Below are 15,283 nucleotides of genomic sequence, written 5' to 3' on the forward strand. Positions count from 1 at the left end.
TCCACTTTAATATTTTTCCCCAACAATACAGATGAACTTTTAATTTTTGTCCTAATTTTTGTGATCTTTTTCCTGTTGAAAAAAATTATTTTCTCTAAGTTAATGTCAAGAACTATGTATAACATCCCAAATATAGTTTCACAAATTCCTTATTTAATTCCAAAATAGTTTTCTCTGCAGAAGATGTGATACCACTTTTTATGTGTTTCTCCTTTTAGCTTATGTTACTTTGTAATACTTTGGGTACAAAGTCAAATAACACCACAAAAGAAGGAATCTGGGGAAATTATTGTTAGCACTCCATCTACAAAAGACGGAAGATGTCAGTAACATTCACCCAAAATTGTGACTCATTTCAGATGTCAGAATTCTGGGTTGAACAGACTGGGTTCTGAAATGTGTGTTTGTCAGATGATTTTCTAATGAGTAACAGATAGTTCCCACTGGGGAGTGGAAAAAAATAAAAATATAAACAGATATAGAATTAAAATAACTTTATGAATGGCAGCTTAACTTCTCTATAAAATTCTCTCAGTACAAGCCCAGTGTCTCCAAATGGTTGCTTAATGTAGCACACCACTTAGATTCAAAATGCTATACTTAAAAGTGTCGAGAAATTAAAAAGAGAATCATATACCACTTGGCTGTATACTGTATTCTCCGCATGTTCTTACATTCCAGTAACCTCTATCCAACTTTTTTTGTTACTGAATTACTTTGTGCAAAAGCAATTTACATTACATGCTGCCTGACTACGTGTGATAATTTGCACTGATTGTTAATTAATTCTGTAAGTAAATAGCTGCTGTAATCTCTATACTCATCAAGGTTTCGCTATCTATCAGCTCTTCCTGAGGATAGAGCAGCTGTAACTAAAAAGGCAGGATTCCCTAAATGTGCGAGAAGGTAGTCCTGCTTTGTAAAGACTGCTGAGGGAGAGATGTGTCTATAAAGTGATGTTATTTGTAAGGCTTGATTTCCAGTAGGTGACACATCAAAGGATTTAGAGTGAAAAGGGTTTTGCTGATGTGCAGTTCCAGTGGTGAGGAAGGAGAGAGAAAAGCTAAGAACAAATAGGAGGAAATAACTGAGTAATATAAAGAGACAGGGATAAGAGCAACGGTTTTGGAATCCAAACGGCCTGGGTTCAAATCCCAGGTCTATCGTTTACTAACAAGGAAGCCTCAGGCAACTTATCTAAATAAACTTTCTAAGCCTTGGCTTTACTCATCTGTTAACTTGGGGTACCAATGTATGCATTTCCTATGTATTCTGGGAGGCTGACAATAACTGCCTCCTAGTGTCTTTGTGATGCTTAAATAAGGTACATAGTGGTAACACAGAACACTTGACATAAAATGTATACAATTCTGTGTGTGTGTGTGTGTGTGTGTGTGTGTGCATGCGTGTGTGTGCACGTGCATTTAAGGCAGTGGTTTGGTATTCAAAATGGGTGATTTTAACCCTTGGAGGAAATCTGGTAATATCCACAGACATTTTTGTTTATTGTATCCTGGGGTAATTGGTGTTACTGGCATCAAGTAGGGAGAGGACTGGGATGTTGCTAAACATTCTATAATTTCCCTGTGACAAAGAATTATCCGGCCCCAAATGTCAGTACTTCTCAGAGTACTGAAGGCATAATTTTAATGACTATTTGTGATCATAGGTGGTTAGTCGACACTTTGATATCCAAGTAAGAAAAATAAACTATTCTTTTTTATCATTATCATCATTATCTTAAATCCATGAATCTCTCTTGAGTTAGAGTCCAAGAGTTTCTCAATCTGTTGAGCTAATTCTATCAATTCAATATTACATTGTTATTACTGTTATTCAGTTGCTAAGTTGTATCCAACTCTTTGCAACCCCATGCTGCTGCTGCTGCTGCTAAGTCACTTCAGTCGTGTCTGACTCTGTGCGACCCCATAGACGGCAGCCCACCAGGCTCCGCCGTCCCTGGGATTCTCCAGGCAAGAACACTGGAGTGGGTTGCCATTTCCTTCTCCAATGCATGAAAGTGAAAAGGGAAAGTGAAGTCGAGTCCGACTCTTAGCGCCATGGACTGCAGCCTACCAGGTTTCCCTGTCCTTCACTATTTCCCCAAGTTTGCTCAAACTCATGTCCATTGAGTCTGTGATGCCATCCAACTAACTCATTCTCTGTCACTTCTCCTCTTGCCATCAGTTTTTCCCAGCATGACAGTCTTTTACAGCGAGTCGGCTCTTTGCATTAGGTGCCCAAAGTATTGGAGCTTCAGTTTCAGTATCAATCCTTCCAATGTATATTCAGAGTTGATTTCTTTTAGGATTGACTGGTTTGATCTCCTAGCTGTCTAAGGGACTCTCAAGAGTCCTCTCTAGCACCACAGTTAGAAAGCATAAATTCTGCAGTGTTTAGCCTTCTTTTATGGCCCAACTCTCACATCCATATATGATTACTAGAAAAACCATAGCTTTGACTATATGTACCTTTGTAGTCAAAATGATGTCTCTGGTTTTTGCTGTCTAGGTTGATATTACATTAAATGCTATCAACAATAGATGTTTTCCAGAACCTGTTTCTGCCAATCCCTTTTAACGTGAATCAAACTGCATCTAAGAGATTTAAAGCCAAGAGCATAAGAGACAGAAAAAAGAAATTAAGCACTGTTAAAGTCAAGTCTATTTGGAGGCTCAGAAAGAAACAAAAAAGGCTGAAGACAACTGTGTGTGCAATAGTGTCAGCTCTCACACAAGTTAGGAGCCTTTGGAGAGCAACTGTTTCATAATTAGCTTCTGAAAATCACTGATGTACCTATCAGTAGGCTGTCCTCTCCTTTTTCCACTCTCAAAAGCAGAAGGTCACTATGGCAGTGGTTCCCAAACTTGTCAGCATGTTGGAATCTCCTGGGGAGCTTCCAAAATCTCTGAGGAACTGTAATCCAATCTGTTAAAGGGATAGAGGGGATGCCTGATCTTTAAAATATTTCCAAGTTTTAAAAGATTTCCAAGATGATTCTACTCTGTAGATAGGTCTAGGAACCCCCGTCCTAGCAGGTAGGATCAAGTAGAGATTTTCATCTGCTTCAAACCAAAAAGCAGCTTCTGAAAGGACAATGACAATGGAGTTGGCAAGAAGATACTTCCTGCACTGAGCTGCCTAACCACAGTAAAATTAAACCAGGTTGCCAACTCTTTTATTGATTTCAGTCACTCAGTGAGCATTACTCAATCAGGGACTGGGCTAGTGATGGAAAAGGAAATCCTCCAGAAAGCATCTTCACTACCTCCCAGTAGAGCTGCCCGATCCCCAGGACTGGTGCTTGTTGAGGTCTGGAGAATTCCCTGGGAATCAGTCTGGATGTATGTGTGTCTCACATCTGTTAACCCTTCTCTGCATCTCTGGATCACTTCACTGGTGCAGTTAAGCTATACATTAACTGCACCACTACCCTGTCTTGTCTCTCTCTAACCTGATTTTGTGGTATGCTTCTGTTGTACGCTCCTCAACATTTTACTGCATTGCTAATTTGTTCGACATTTCTAAAAGCCAGTGACCATACCTCTGTTGCGTTAGTCACTCAGTCACGTCTCACTCTCTGCGACCCCATGGACTGTAGCCCACCAGGCTTCTCTGTCCATGGGATTCTCCAGGCAAGAATACTGGAATGGATTGCTATTCCCTTCTCCAGGGGATCTTCCTGACCCAGAGATTGACCCTGGGTCTCCTGCATTGCAGGAAGATTCTTTATTGTCTGAGCCCCCAGGGCAGCCCCAGTTAGGCAGCACTGAATTCTGAGGGCCCAGCCCAGTGCTAACACCCTCAATTATTATGTGGGAATCAGTAAACAAACATGGGAGTTGTGAACCACATGAAGCATCTAGGTCTCCTCAGCCTGCCCTGTGCCTCTCCAAACCAGGATCTCAGTCAAAGAGCTTGCTAGACATTCCCTCCCAGGGCGTTACATGGAAATAAAAGCCTGTTCCCCAAGAAGCACACTCTCAAAGCCACAAAGAAAGACTATCACCTTTATAAGGACCTAACAAATGGCAAAGCAGAGAAAAGACTGGCAACCAAAGAGTCTTCAAGGCAGACATGGAAATGAGCTTATAGGCTGGTTATGTGTGACCCCTTTTCTTATACAGGGAAGGAAACTGAGGTCTGTAAAGACAAAGGAATGCAACAACTTGATTGAGATCATACACATTATTAAACAGTACTGTCCAGCATTTAAAAATCTGTTTATTGGCCAAAAAGTTCATTTAGGTTTCTCCAGGAGATGTTAGAGAAAAACTCAAACCAACTTCTTGGCTAACCCAATACTACTTCTGAGATTCACAACACATTATGACAATAAGCTGACAACATTTTATGAGATTTTTGTTAATTCTAGTGAATGAACACCTTGCTTCTCCCACCCATTACTACAAAGACCACCATGGAAATTAGTGTTACCAATTACCATGAAATGTGAAAATTGCCATGTGTTTTAAATTGTATAATTATTGCACGTTTATTCTTACATATATTTTCATTCAAAATAATCCTATTCAATAACGTTGCATACTTTCAAATAATATTTTAATCTTAGAAAAGTCTAGAATGGGGATTTGTCCGCAAACATCCATCTTTGGATCCCTAGGTCATGTCAACTATAGTGGGTGTCTGTATGTGTGTTTTCTTTTTTCATCTAGATGTGCAACTCACAAATGAAAAGCAGGCAGACCAGAAAGCCATTAATGCTATCGTTATAAATTCAGTATCCGAATTCAATATCACAGATGGACCAGCCAAGGAAACCCCCAGTGAGAAAAAACTGTCAGAATCCAGCATATCACTGTCCTCCCTTGAAGAAAGCCAAACGAAATTTTCCTACCTCCAAACTGATACTTCAGTTCATCCGAGAGACACTGATGGTATGTTTCTCACAATCAACCTATCTCTAAATAAAGCTCCCCAAACCCCAGCCCCTGGAAAATCATCACATATGCTGTTAGGGGGAAAAAAAAGTCTTTATGAATATTAAACAGGAAGACTTTGATTTGAAAACTCTGGTGAATGACACATGTCAAGGTCACCTTGCAATTATGAGGTGCTTGGTAGGTTGTTTGCTCTCCAAGGTGGGAGTCTGAGGCAAAGTGTTTTAAATAGCTTGAGTGAGGTATAATCATCCTGGCTATGGAGTGATGAAGTAAATTTTTTAAATGGCCAATTTTTTTCTCTTCTTGGATCTGGAACTATTCAACCTTTGAGTCTAGACTGAGAGGACTGAGAGGAGAAGAAGGCAGAGTGGAATAGTATCAAAAAGTTGAAAAAGTGTAAAAATAAACTTCTTTAACTATAAGGATGCTGACATCAGCAGCCTGTGGGAAAAGGTTGGTTCCTCTGGTAACACTACCTCCTAGGCGTTTGAATCAGTGCAAAGCTACACCAAACCATCTCGATGTATAACATAAGAGGCATGTTTCATCTGCAAAACCAATTTCAAACTGAGCTGATGTTAAATGATCAGCATAGTCAAGTTCAAAGTAATGGACTTCAGACTAAGACATATGGAATTTTAATCAGGCTAACTTTGCAGTGACCTTTACAGAAGATGCAAATCACTCAAGAGCTTTATAATATTCCATATTGATATTTGCATTTAAGGAAAACTCGAAGTTTCTCAAAGGAAAACATAACAGGGTATAGTTTCTGGTCTATATTTAAATTCATATTTGCCTTTCAAAATAAGACAAAAAATGAAATGAACTCTGTATAACAGGAACTTTGAAATCACATCAGTTTCATTCCTGACTCAAATTTATTCACTGTATAAAACTGGATAAAGTTTTACCACCTATGAATCTCAGACTTTCAGTTATATAATGGTGCTAGTAACATGCCATACGGTATTTTGAAGATCAAATGAAACAGCACGGGAAAACATCCCAAAGTCTATCACATAATGGGTGTCTAATTTTTGCTTTTATTATGATTAGGGTTTTAAAAAGTACGGAAAAGATTTCTAATACATGTTATATATGATCTTGTGAAAATGTCATGGATGCTTTGGACCAGAAGCCACAGACAGGATCGCCTGCAAATGCAGTTGCCAGATGATAATGTGAATAATGAAGCATGGAGGTAAACAATAGACATTGGCGAGTATTATGGCAAGGTAAACAGCACCGCCTCTACTCAGCTCCAGCTAATTGTTGCCAGAAGGAAAAAGAGGTTCAGAGTTGCCAGACCTAGAATGTTACACGCAACCTCTCAATTTGTAAGTGTTGGCAATACTTACGATGTTGCCAGCTTACTTTATGAAGCCCCAGATACTCACAACGAGACATGGATTTTGGCTAACTCTGGCCAGGTTATGACCTTGAGTCAAGATGATGTCCATATTTCTCGTTTTGTTAGAGCTTGGTGCTAATCAAGAAAACAGGCAATACAACAGCATTCTCAACATTTTGACACTAAAGAATTCTGTCAAATCATGTCAGGGTTACACAGCTCTTGTAATGATTTCAGAATCAGGAATTCCCATTACATGTATCCACACACACACACACGTATAGCAGAACCACTCTAACCTGTCTTATCAGGTGTCTTGGCAGAATGAGAAGGCCAATGCAGTCAGCATGTTGCCTGAACCCTTGTATTCTCAGGGAAGACCCAAATGACTATTCTATTAAAATGGCAACTCTACTCTGGTGCCTCATGTAGGAAAAAAACCATTCACTCTGCAAAAGAGCAAAGGAGATTCATGAAGACCACTGAATTAGACTGTCTTGTTAAGGCCTGGACCGAGGATACTGTGGTCCAGGAAATTCCAATATTAAGCTAACAGCCTAGGCAGTAGTTTACCCTTCATTTCCCTAGCTGTAAAAAAAAAAAAAAAAAAATCTCCCTACCATGGTAAGCACTTTTGGTATCTGGTTAAAAGACAGTAAAACATCCAGACAAGGGCCCACAAACAGTGTGAAGAAACTCTTATTATCCTAAACAGCAAACATCAAGGAACTAAAACAGTTAAATCAGATTCACTTCATTTTAGGAAATTTTGATAGTAATTAATTTAAGGATGCAGAAATTGAGAGCTGGGGTCATTGTTCATACTGAGATAAATACAGAAATATCTTTCAGGAACAGCAGGGGAAACAGAAGGGAAAAGAGAAGATTGCATCCACTTCCATGTAGTTTGTGGTTAATTTATTTTCAAATATATAAATGAGTGCATAGGAATGGGTGCTTAATTGCTAATATCTATTATTTATATACATTTCCCCACTTAAAACAAGGATGGAGAAGCCTCACACATGCAGATTTTGTAAAATGTGCTTCATCCATTAGCACAGTTCATGGTGTGTGCACTGATGGGAATTTAAGAAGGATCTTTACTGCGCATCACACACTATGTGCTGCGACATTATTATTAAATCATGGCTCATCCGTGTGGTCCCATTCCTGGAGAAAAGGGGAGAAGTCCAGAGCACTATCTGTGCTTCTGCTTCTATGATCTGACTGTAAAAGCATCCCGGTGGATGATAAAACCAGGGATATACATGCTATGAGAAAACAGGCTGCTTAAAAAGATTCCTGAGAATATACCTAATGGATGTATAATTTTGAATCTGAGGTGTCTCATCCAAGTGGAAAAGGAAAATCATAAATATAAGACACCTCAAAAGAATAGTCTTAATTACACCATGGACTACTGAATAAAATGATTACATTTTCTACACTGTAAATTTCATACAATTAAATGCAACAGTGTCACCTTATAAAATGTTTCAATTTTATAATTATTTCAGTTCATTTGCTCAGAAAAAAACATAAGCACAAATTTACTAAGTATCACCCAAATCTAGTCATTCTAGTTCTAAAGAACTAACTTGAATGTTAGTTGTGCTTGTCTGAACTTAAATAGATCTTGACATATTTAAGTAGCTATTAAAATTGATCAAATCAGGGATGATACCCCAGCTAGAGAAAGGCAGTCACACTTTATCTATTTCCATTCTGCATTACAGACTTTTTTGAAGAACTTAATGTTGGGGGAGTGGGAACCAATTTTTATACTTTTGAACCCAAAACTTCCAGTAACCAGTTGGAGCCACCATGTCATGAATCTTGTTATTAATGCCAAGTTCTCTCGGTGACAGAACACTAACCATAATGTACCAGAATATGCCATTTGGATGAGGTTCATCTTGTCCTTTGCTTTGTTTTTGTTTTTAATTTTGTTTTGGGAGAAGAGGATAGGATTTTTTTTTAATCTGTATTTTTTAAAATCATGTTCTTGCTACTTTGGAAAATGATTCCTGAAGATGCCGGAGCTATGCTTCTGGAGTTGAGAAGTGTGACAGGGACCAGAGAGGGCAGCTACAGCCACCTCTGGCTCCGCCCTCCTCCTGATTCCAGACATGGCGGTGGCAAGAACGACAGCTAGAAGGGCAAACTCAGAGAGGACAGGATCGTGAGTGAGGGACTGACCTCAGGTACAGTAGTGGAAATTCCTTTGCACTGTTACCTTCCCCATTTTAACTAAATATGATCTTTTCTAATGAGGCAGATTCTGCCTCTCTTTTTCTCCCATATTTATTTTTTATTTTTTGGCCGTGTGGTGCAGCATGTGGGATCCTAAGTTCCCTGACGAGGGATCAAACCTGTGCCCCCTGCATTGGAAGTGCAGAACCTTAACAACTGGACCATGAGGGGAGTTTCCTGCCTCTTTAAATGTGAAGTATGCTTGATTTCCAGGACTGTGTTAGCTTCAAGTATATAGCATAGTGACTCAGTATTTTTGCAGATTATACTCTACTATGCTGCTGCTGCTGCTAAGTCGCTTCAGTCATGTCTGACTCTGTGCAGCCCACCAGGCTCCCTTGTCCCTGGGATTCTCCAGGCAAGAACACTGGAGTGGGTTGCCATTTCCTTCCACAATGCATGGAAGTGAAAAGTGAAAGTGAAGTCGCTCAGTCGTCTCCGACTCTTAGCGACCCCATGGACTGCAGCCCACCAGGCTCCTCCGTCCATGGATTTTCCAGGCAAGAGTACTAGAGTGGGGTGCCATTGCCTTCTCCGATACTCTACTATAGGTTATTATAAAATAACAGGCATAATTTCCTGTGCTGTACTGTACATCCTTGTTGCTTACCTATTTTATATACTGTAGTTTGTATCTGTGAAGCCCGTACCCCTAATTTGCCCCCCTTTCTATCTCCCCTTTAGCAACCACATTAAGATATGGTGTACCTGTACACGGGAATACTACTCAATCATAAAAAAGAACGAAATGCTGGCACTTGCAACAACGTAGATGGAACTACAGAATATTATGCTTAGTGAAGTAAGTCAGGCAGAGAAAGACAAACTTTATATGTGGAACCAAAAGTAATACAAATGAATGCATATCCAAAACAGAAACAGATTCTCCCCCTTAAACAGCCAATATTCTAATTACATTTGGAATGGTCCAGAGGCTGCAGTAGTCCTTCAGGATCATAAGAGTATCACTTAGCACTTCACAGTCTTCACATCCTCCATGCACCCTAGGGGTGAAAGTAAAGAGGAAATGCTGCTGCTAAGTCGCTTCAGTCATGTCCGACTCTGTGCGACCCCATAGACGGCAGCCCACCAGGCTTCCCCGCCCCTGGGATTCTCCAGGCAAGAACACTGGAGTGGGTTGCCATTTCCTTCTTCGATGCATGAAGTGAAAAGTGAAAGTGAAGTCGCTCAGTCGTGTCCGACCCTCAGCGACCCCACGGACTGCAGCCTTCCAGGCTCCTCCATCCATGGGATTTTCCAGGCAAGAGTACTGGAGTGGGGTGCCATTGCCTTCTCCGAAAGAGGAAATAAAAGCACCCTAAGAGGAAATAAAAGCACCCTAAGAGGGTTTTTGTCATGGCTTATTGCTCAAAGGCAAATATCACATTCGGCTGAATGGCCTGAAGGTCTCAGATCTCCTTTAAGGCAGGTTTAAGGAAGGAAGAAGTGAGAAATGAGATGGGTATCCTGACAGCAACATGCAGAGCCTATGCTGTGATGCCAGGTAGTTCAATAAAAGGAATTTAATACGTAAGGAATGTGCCACAAAGGTATGAAGAGAGCCGAAAAGCCAAGTGAGGAAATCAGCAGTAATAGGAAAGCTCTGCCACCTCTTCTTTTGGTCTCTCCTAGTTAGCAGTAGATCATCAGCACGCACATTAGCTCCTCAGCCACTAGCAACTGTTAGTAGACAAAACAGAAGTAAGTGGCACCAGCAGAAGCCACAGCGAGCAGGGCATTTGGAAGAAGATAAAACCAAAGAGAAGATTCAAAGCAGAGAGCTTTGTAGCCTGAGGTAAGGATTTAGGACCTACTTCTAAAGGGAGAGTGAGATGTTCTAATTTATGATTTTAAATATCACAAGGGCTAATGAATTTGAGGTGGGCTCATGTGGAAGCAGTGTCCTGGACAGGAGGCTGTTACCATGGACCTGAGAGTGGCTACAGCTAAGACAGAGGACAGAGGCTGACGAATCTCAAATAGGACTCTGCAAGGAAATCAGCGAAACTCAGGAGAGAATTGGGTGGAGAGGGTATGATGAGGAAAAGAAAAATGAGAAGAATGAGGTGCAGCTTTGAGGCAATTCATATGTGCGTTCAGGAGCCATTCACAAGATACAATTAGGGAAGAGACAGGTTTGTGGAATGTGGGAAAGAGGGAGCTCCATGATGCAAGGTGGCCTTGCTAAGTGAGAGATGTTTTGAACACAGTGCAGAAGAGATGAGACGCAGGCGGCTGGATGGATGCTGGGCACGAGGTCATGATGCTTTAGATCGGCCACGAGGAGTGCTAATGATAGGCTATGGAACATCAAGTTTATGCAACATTAAAGTCCTAAGGAATACTGCAGGCAAAGGAAAATATACCCATTCAGGAGAATGGAAAGTCCAATTCTCTTTTCAAACAGTTGAGACTTTTCCCCTGAACTGCTTATGCTACTTCTGTGCAAACAAAAATGGGCCATATGCAAAACAGTTTCCCCTGATCATGCAGAATTATTTAATACGTCTTTTAGGAACTGTGTGGAACACGCTTGAAAGTTGGGGAAAAAAATCTGTTTTCAATTCATTAATATTGCTGTGTTTTTCTGGGCTAGAGGCTCTGCCTTTTATAACCAAATAAAAAGGACTGACTTATAAACAGAAAAAGAATAATGGGCTCTATTCTCAAGTGCAAGATAGAGATAAGGAAGGAAACAAATGCCAGCTTGACCAAAGGATTAGGTCAATATATATATAATATTATACATAAAATCTATGGTGTACATCAGAAGCAGAGAGCTCCAGGGTCTGACCACTTGAGGAGCTGTTGGCAAGAGGATTCAAACCAGTTATATACCTACAGGAAATTACAAGGCCATTTTACAAACAGGTTTTCACACTCTGATAGGAAATACCAGCTCCCATCCCCAGAGGACACCCTGCACCCAACCTGACTTATTTCTAAGCCAAACTTTGAGTCTTGTAATATTTACAAATGACAGGATCTGGTGGGTAAATTATTTTTATATGGTCACAGACCTGAGTAAGTCTCTGATTCTCCAGTCTAAGAGATCAGGGAGCATTTGCTTGGAATATTTTCTCCTGAGAGCCTCTTCTTTACCAGGGGCTGCTAGAGCAGCAGTCTTGGAATTAAAAAAAAAAGTGATGAGGCTTTATGCCCAAGATCTTTGACCACCAACACGCCCTCTTCAGAAATGCATACTGAGAACAGTCTATGAACGGCACTCACTCACTGCTGAGTTTTTGTGGATGATTTGTAGTGACTTGTGAGCTATGGGTGGGTTGGCCACATGCTAGAAGCTGGCTCTAAGGGAATAAAAATACACCCTGTCTGGCAGAGAGATGAGTACACACACCATAGACGTATTATGAAATAGGCCACCTAAACTATAAATACTGAGTAATGGCCACAGCACCTGCAACAATACATAGCAATTAAAGTGGTCATAAAAGTTATGGCCTGGTTCTTTACCACTCTGTCTTACTGGGAAGAAAGAATCAGAAGGTGAGAGGCTGGGGAAGAGGGCAGGAGGGACTGAGGGATGAAGGAAGATTTTTGTTTATCTGTATGCAGAACTCATTTTAGACCTTTATATATATATATTTTTTTAAATAAATTAGAATGAGTGTATTTAAAAAATTTGTTCCCTTTCAGAGAATTTCCATGTTCTCCCTTCTCTTAAACACTAAGCAGTGTTGTGCAACAGAACAGCAGTTCTGTTACGAATAACAGAAAAAAGTTTTCCGGAAGATATTCTTAAGAAGTCAATGGATGGGGACCTAAAAACACTTAGACAGCACTGGCAGATGATGCAGAAGGCAGAATTTGCAAGCTTGTGTAGTCAGTCAACTGAAGTCTGAAGACCAAAGATTACTAACATTCTTAATGGAGGAAAAATAGATTACAAAAGTGTAATAATGTTGATTGACTGATACGCCCATTAGGAGAGGGGAATTTTCCCCAATTCACACTAAAATGTTACTTTCAACCATCAGCAGTCTTCAGTATACTGATTTTAATTACTTAGATGATATATCATATGAACACTTACCTACCCTTTTTAAAGACCCTTACATGTTTTTGACACTTTCTTAACTTAAAAAAAAAAAGAAGAAGGAGGGAGGAAGAATGAAGAAAGAAAAGGAAAGAAGTTATAATTTTAACAAAAGAATTACTTCATCTTCTAACTAATTCCCTTTATAGAAACAAACAAACAAAAATAATCCATAACCCATCACAGCTGCTTGGCTAGAATTACCAATTACCTTCGATGCCTTAGAGATACTTTTCATATTTTTACAAGTCTGCATAGCAAATTTCTAAAACAGTTTTCTTACATAGGATTGATAAGATTTATACCATTTTAAGTGTATATGATGATGTATTTCATTTAACTATATAAAATCAAGGCTGATTCCTCCTTGATCTCCTGGAGGAAAAATGAGACAGGGCTTAAAAATAATATACTACCACAAACAACTACAATTATTTAAAAAGTAATTTATGTTAGGTTTTGAAATGTGCTTTTCACTGGCACTGAATATGGGTGTGGCAGATTTACTGGAATCCACATCAAACAAATAAAAAAGCCTCGTGACGAGAAGCCAGAAATGTGGATGGTCCCTCCTTGTCCCCAAATCTAATTGCTCCTGAAAGCTCCCAGCACTTGAGGAGGACTTACTATTTTTCAGACCACTGCAAGGTTTCAAGAGAGGTAGCTAATTGTGCAGCTTCCCAGCACCTCTATACACAATGTAAATATAGGAGTTTAGAAAAGGGACAGCACTTTAAATAACCAGATTATGTGGAATCAATAGGAAATGCTCAGGAAGTTAATAAAGCAATTACTTAAGTAGAGTGAGTACTGGACAGGGGGTGGGAGCAGCTGAGAAAATAACGGTGTACATCACCTCCAATACGGATAAATAATTAAGAGTCGGCTATAAAGTTATCAAGCACACCACTGCACATGCTTGCCCTGCATCTGCGTCCCCAGATGAGCCACATATAATTGTCTTTCTTTCTTCTTTCCACAGAGGACTGCGCCTCCCTTATCCTCACCTGTCTGTTCTGCCAGTTTCTGGACTGTCTCCTGATGCTCCCGGACACGTGTGAAACGGTGTGTATCAATGTTTGCTGCCCCTCTCTCAGGTACCATCACACCTCAGATGAAAGCCACTCCCGGAATGACTGCAACTGCAACTGTGACATTGACTGCAGCCTTTTTGAATCTTGTCATGAGACCAGTGACTGTCTGGAGCTGGCCATGGAGATTTCCGAAATTTGTTATCGTTAGCACAACAAAGGAACCGTGTTCAGGCAGACCTTTTGGCCCTCAGGGGAAACTTCATGACAATGAGCCTGTGATTTTCATGTGCTGAAATGTAAGGACTGTACACATTTCACCATTTTATTCTGCACCTGTCTGGGGAAAAGCTAGTATTGTCAACTCAATGGTCTTGTTCCAAATTTCCCCACCGCATGGCTCACTGAAAAATCAGATCTTGATCACATGTGATGAACAAATCTTACATACTTCTTAAATGCCATAGGTACAAGATGTTTCTTGACTGCAAAATAGCATGCAGAACCATTCTGTGTTATTGCACTCATTGGCTTGCATCATGGATTCAACTTCATTCACAAATTCAGGACAAATTAGTGCATTCTTTTAGAATTGACATACATTAGCTTGTCTTTCTAATGGACTCATGCATAAACATTATGCATTGTTGGTTATTATTAATAATGTATTGTATAACATCATTTTGTAATTAAAAATTTATTTATACAGTCTCTTAAAATTCACTTATATGTACAGTTTAGGTAGGAAAGGGAATTAAATGAATTAGAAACCGTGTTCCTGTAATTACAACAGATGTCTCTAAGACATACCCAGTGAATTTTGAATATGATGTACTTTGAGAGAGTACTGTAATTCTAGACCATATTATTATATGCTTATGACTATGTCATAACAGGTTATGCATATTCTTAATTTGCTACAGAAAATCTTTTCTTTATTCTAATAAGCAGAAATGGGAATTATGTGCAAGTTTCAAGAAAATGACCCCAGATCGTTAATTCTTCATTTTCCTCATTTCTGTTTGTCAGGTACAATAAGCAACAGGATATTAAAACAGAACCAGTTCATTTTACTAAATGATCAGTTGTGTAGGAACCCGAAAGAAATTCATGTGCAGGTACTTATTCAGCACTGAGTTTCCTAATACAGAATGTGCTGCAGAAACCATATCTTTTTTTCTTTTTCTGAAAATTCAAGTGATTCATAATTATATTGAGCACTTCCTCATATTTATAAAAAATCTTTTAAGATGTGGTATAAACTTAGAAAGTGACTTTTGACTCCAACAAACTAAAACAAACAATCAAACAAATTAAAGCGATTTGTGGAGGTTGAAGTCACTTGAATTTTCTTCGGTCTCTGTAGGCATGGCGCTGCTCACAAACGTGTTCTTAAATATTCTAATGACGCTATCTCACTACCTTCATCGAATGTAAAAAAAAACACACTGTCAATAACCAAAGAACACGAAAGTGAAATGAGTCAACAGAACTTTTTATGATCGAGACAAACAACAACAATAACAAATCCCAAAATATCTATCTTTGCCTGACTTTGGCAATTTGGGACAAAAGGCATGTTTGGTTTGTGTCTGTAGCCAACTAGCACATTTTTCTACTATGCGATAACTTCCTCAAAACACTGAAAACTCTTAATCTTTTGAAAATATTTTAAACTGCC

General features: G+C 39.5%; 1 protein-coding gene across 2 annotated transcripts in view; it reads left to right on the plus strand.

Moving 5' to 3' along the window:
• The window catches only part of MDFIC2 (MyoD family inhibitor domain containing 2), a 113,252-nt gene extending 99,229 nt beyond the window's left edge, over nucleotides 1-14,023 (plus strand). For both annotated transcript variants that reach the window (XM_070359762.1, XM_070359763.1), the window contains 2 exons: nucleotides 4,677-4,898; nucleotides 13,554-14,023. In XM_070359762.1, coding sequence (XP_070215863.1) covers nucleotides 4,677-4,898; nucleotides 13,554-13,813 — 482 coding nt within the window. In that variant the 3' untranslated portion in view covers nucleotides 13,814-14,023. The remainder of the gene's footprint in view (nucleotides 1-4,676; nucleotides 4,899-13,553) is intronic.
• Nucleotides 14,024-15,283: the final 1,260 nt, after the last annotated feature.

Source organism: Bos mutus, chromosome 22, assembly GCF_027580195.1.
Source record: "Bos mutus isolate GX-2022 chromosome 22, NWIPB_WYAK_1.1, whole genome shotgun sequence".
NCBI lineage: Eukaryota > Metazoa > Chordata > Mammalia > Artiodactyla > Bovidae > Bos > Bos mutus.